The 4,210-nt window shown below is 41.5% G+C and overlaps 1 protein-coding gene across 1 annotated transcript; it reads right to left on the bottom strand.

Annotated features, from left to right (window-relative positions):
* Positions 1-747: 747 nt before the first annotated feature.
* Positions 748-3,085, bottom strand: LOC117450854 (uncharacterized). Its single transcript, XM_071204154.1, has 4 exons — positions 3,007-3,085; positions 2,434-2,567; positions 1,272-1,496; positions 748-826 (listed from the first exon to the last, which is right to left on the bottom strand). Exons 2-4 carry the CDS (start codon positions 2,565-2,567, stop codon positions 748-750), a joined length of 438 nt encoding a protein of 145 aa, XP_071060255.1. The 5' UTR covers positions 3,007-3,085.
* Positions 3,086-4,210: the final 1,125 nt, after the last annotated feature.

Genomic DNA, 4,210 nt, shown 5'->3' with positions numbered 1-4,210 from the left:
CTTGGCTGTGGGTGCCCTGTCATGATAGGCATTTATATAAATGGTGTTGTTCTGTGTGGTAGAGGGTCGCTGTCATTGATGCGTTTTGCACCCCGGGCCTCTGTTTTGATATTCCGCTGTGACCTAATATCTCTTCTTTTTTTCGAGGTCAGAGGGCCTAGGTATAAAAGTCACGGCTCGCCACTGTAGCTGACACTTTTATCCGATGCACCTTGCAACAAACCATGAAGATAAACAATCAGAATAACAAGAGAGGTGCATGTACTGAAGCTTCAAATAAGCCAACCCAAAGGAGACATTGCTTTAGTTTGAATTGAGCGGAACCTAATTGTACCTAAACCAAACATTCGATTTGAATTGGTCTTTATTTTTGGCAAGAAACATGAAACAATAATTTCAAAGAGAGAAAAGGTGATTTATTAGAGAGATGGGAAATACAGCGGTATAGCAACACAATACATAGATGAAGAAGCTTTTATTTCTGCCTGTTGCCTCGACTCCTCTCTCCTCATGTCTCTTCCTTGCCTCCTCCACTGACAATCTCCTGTGAGCGCTACATAAATGCAAGATAATGCAAAGAAAGGAATCTACTATTTGAAGACTGAGAAATGGAAATGCTCTTAGTCTTGTTAAAGCAAAAAGGGTCTATTTTACTCAAAGGTTAACGCCCTTTATTTTTATTTGTTGCCGTGCTTTCCTCCGCCCGCAACCTGCCAGCCTCCACTGACTCCCCTTTGTGAGGAGGAACTAGGCCTTGTTGAGGCTGGTTGAGGTGAGAGGAGGGCTGGTTGAGTTGAGAGGAAGACTGTTTGAGTTGGGAGGAAGACTGTTTGAGTTGAGAGGAAGACTGTGTGAGTTAAGTGGAAGGCTGGTTTTGGCTGGGACCAGGCTCGTCTTCATCTGAAAAACACTGGTGTGCAACTTGATTACCATTGTCACAACTGATGCACACCATCCATTTGGATCCTTCAGGTTTCATACAACGGAATAAGTGGTCTAGACCGATTTGACCTCGGGGGCCCTGGTAATTCCCGAAGGCCTGAATGGCAGCTCTCATTTTAACATCAGGAATTCTATCTTTTTGATCTCTTGGTTGGAATACTTCAGAAAACACAGCAGCGTAACTCTGCCATAGACGTATTTGATTGTACCTATCGAGGTTACTTCTGGTAGTTCCTATTTGTAAACATTTTCCACATGGGGTGGCAACAGCATAGAAAAGCAACATATCTTGAGCTTTATTTACTTCGTTATTGAACAAAGTGACCAACTTGTCCACAACACGAGACTCTGCGTTTTGACCTTCCTCATGGAACTTGGATGCGACCACCCTCGTCCCGACGTACACCTCGTCTTTGTCGAGCTTATCCTTCACTCTCTTAACAGGATCACTTTTCTTCAAGAGGTCCTCTAGGAAGGTTTTCTTGTTTTTGTTCCTGTTCATTTCTGGTAATGGGATGCTTACAGCCAGACAATACGTGCCATGGGTTCCGTACCTGTCAAAGGAAAAACATCCCATCATGCATCATAGATCTTTCAGTACAACACAAAATGTACTGCTGTTTGATACATGCATGTTTAAAGCAGTAACCTAGATGATACACTAGGTGGCCCCAGTCACTCTGTGGAGATGCAGACTTTCTTAAGCTTTGTCCTGCAAAAGGCTCTAAGGTGGATTTTAAGTTCATTTCCAATTCTGTTACCCTTAAACAAATGAATGCATGGATTTCTTAGCTTTGTCTTTGGGGTATTCTGGTCGGAGTTTGGCAATATCTAAAACATTTTTAGTAAAACTGAGCTACATAAATACTGAAAGCAGTTGCTATATTTCTGCAGGTTTTAAGTTGCTATAGGTATACTGAGACGAAAGGGTGTAATGTTTAAATTGTAATACAGTACCAACTACCAGAACAGCTTTTGTTAGTATTCTCTTGCAGTGTGTTTAGAGTATGTTCATATTTAATAAAGTTAGACTGAAGCACTCCTTTGGCACCAGAGTTAAATCCAGGTCAAATATGTTAGAGGCTCTTGAACAAGTTGCAAGACAAATAAAAATGTCAGATTTGACATGACAATGAAGTCTTATCGTATTGTATTAACGTTGATAAAAGCTGCATCTTACTCCTAGCACATTTGTTATAAATAAAAGGAAATTATCTGGATCAGCCCTCTTTTTATTAGAAACACATGTTCATAGCCGAGGTACCTGCGTGTTTCCATTTGCAGTTTCTGTATTTATACACAAAGGACAGATCCAGACACATTCTTTGCACTGCTCTTCATGTCAGGTAACCATGATATGATGATATAACCGCCTTACTTTATAAGTGCTTTCTAATCATCGTAACAACATCCTGCATAGCACAGACCATTGCTTTGTCTCGAAGAAGTAATAAGAGTGATTTTCAGCGAAAGATTCAGAAAGCGACTCACATTGCACTGATTTGATTTACGTATGAGGCAAGTGTTTCCAGGTCCACAGCGTCCGCACTGTCCACAGCATCCGCCCTGTCTCCAGCAGACAGGAGGACGGTCAGCATCACTGCCATCCAGCACAGGCCAGCCATCTGCACACAGATCAGCTCTATTAGTGTGTTTAACAAACAATATCATTATTTATAGTCTGTTTGCCAGCTCATAGACTCCTATTGTGAACCTGGACATAATTATTACCCCAACGTTTTATGTTAGAAATGTTAAGTACGGGTCCCCAGCACATAAAAACTGCTGCATGCTAACTTGCATATGTTGGGCAATTTGCACAATTGGCATAAGTTGCATTAATTACCATTAATTAGCATATGCAGAAAATAGTTTTAAAAATGCTTGGCCAATTTAGGACTAGTTTTGTGGGTTAGAATCAGTCTCTAAATGAACCTCACTTTAAATCATAAGCCAGCATTTTATATTAACTAAAGTATAAACACTTTGGTGAAAACATTGGCTCTGACTAAATCACTAAATGCAAAGAATAAAGCTAAATACAGCCAAGTGAAAATCTTTTACCTCCTTTGTTAGAGAATGAGATGTCTGTGAGATTCTCTCTAGTTCTTCTGTTGTCTTCTCTGTGCTGTGAGTGAAGGGGCCACTGCAGTGAATACAGTAAGAAGAAACATTAGTTTTTATAGAGACACAGGGAACCATTGCCAAACCCTTTGAGTGACACATGCCCTTATTTGACAAAGTTTTAAGAGAGACATGCTGCTGAATCATCTGAGACATTTGTGACAGCGTTCTCTGAACAGGCCTCAGATCAGCTGACTTTTACATACATACGTATACTGTAAGCTGGTGGCCATCAGTAAGTCTCTGTCTCCTGGTTTCCACCCCGTTTGATTTTGTTTCATTTAATTTAGAGTTACACTACATTTTGCTCTCAGTAATGTAAACAAATGTTTTTAACAACTTCTGTGGTCCCCCTTTTGAGATGAAGTCTCCGCTTGGTGGTCCTTTGGCCCAGTGTCGCTACTCCCGTGACAATTGAGTTGTAAGGCTTGAACTGCAGAGGTGGAAAAAGCACTCTTGTACTTAAAGGTGGGGTAGGTACGTTTGAGAAACCGGCTCGAGATACACTTTTTGTTATATTCCATGGAATGCTCTTAACATCCCGATAGCAATGAATATATTAAGTGCTTTGACAAAAAAATGTCATCTGTGGAAGCCGTAGTACTGTAAAAAGCACGACCAATCAGCCGGCCCGGCTAAAATAACTGGATGGCCTACCTGCCTGTCAGCCTTCCATCTGTGCACAAACTTATCTCGTGCCCTCATTGGTCATGTGCGCGTTCGTTACATTACATTACATTGCATTTAGCTGACGCTTTTATTCAAAGCGACTTACAATAAGTACATTCGACCAGGAAGACACAACCTTGAAGAAAACAGAATCATATAAGAACATCAGGTTTCAAAGAGCCAATCGTTTCAAGTGCTACTCAACTGGCTTTAGATAAGCCAGTCCTTTATTAGTATATAAGTGCTCTGTTAGCAGTTCTTTGTTAGTCATTCTATCGCTCGAAGTGGAGTCGAAAGAGATGAGTTTTCAGTCTGCGCCGGAAGGTGTGTAAGCTTTCTGCGGTCCTGATTTCAATGGGGAGCTCATTCCACCATTTTGGAGCCAGGATAGCAAACCCACGTGTTTTTGCTGATGGGAACTTGGGTCCCCCTCGCAGCGAGGGTGCCTCGTGTGTGTTGGAGGAGGGGCTCTGTA

Source organism: Pseudochaenichthys georgianus, chromosome 1, assembly GCF_902827115.2.
Source record: "Pseudochaenichthys georgianus chromosome 1, fPseGeo1.2, whole genome shotgun sequence".
Lineage (NCBI taxonomy): Eukaryota > Metazoa > Chordata > Actinopteri > Perciformes > Channichthyidae > Pseudochaenichthys > Pseudochaenichthys georgianus.
This window is presented reverse-complemented; position numbering and strand designations above follow the sequence as displayed.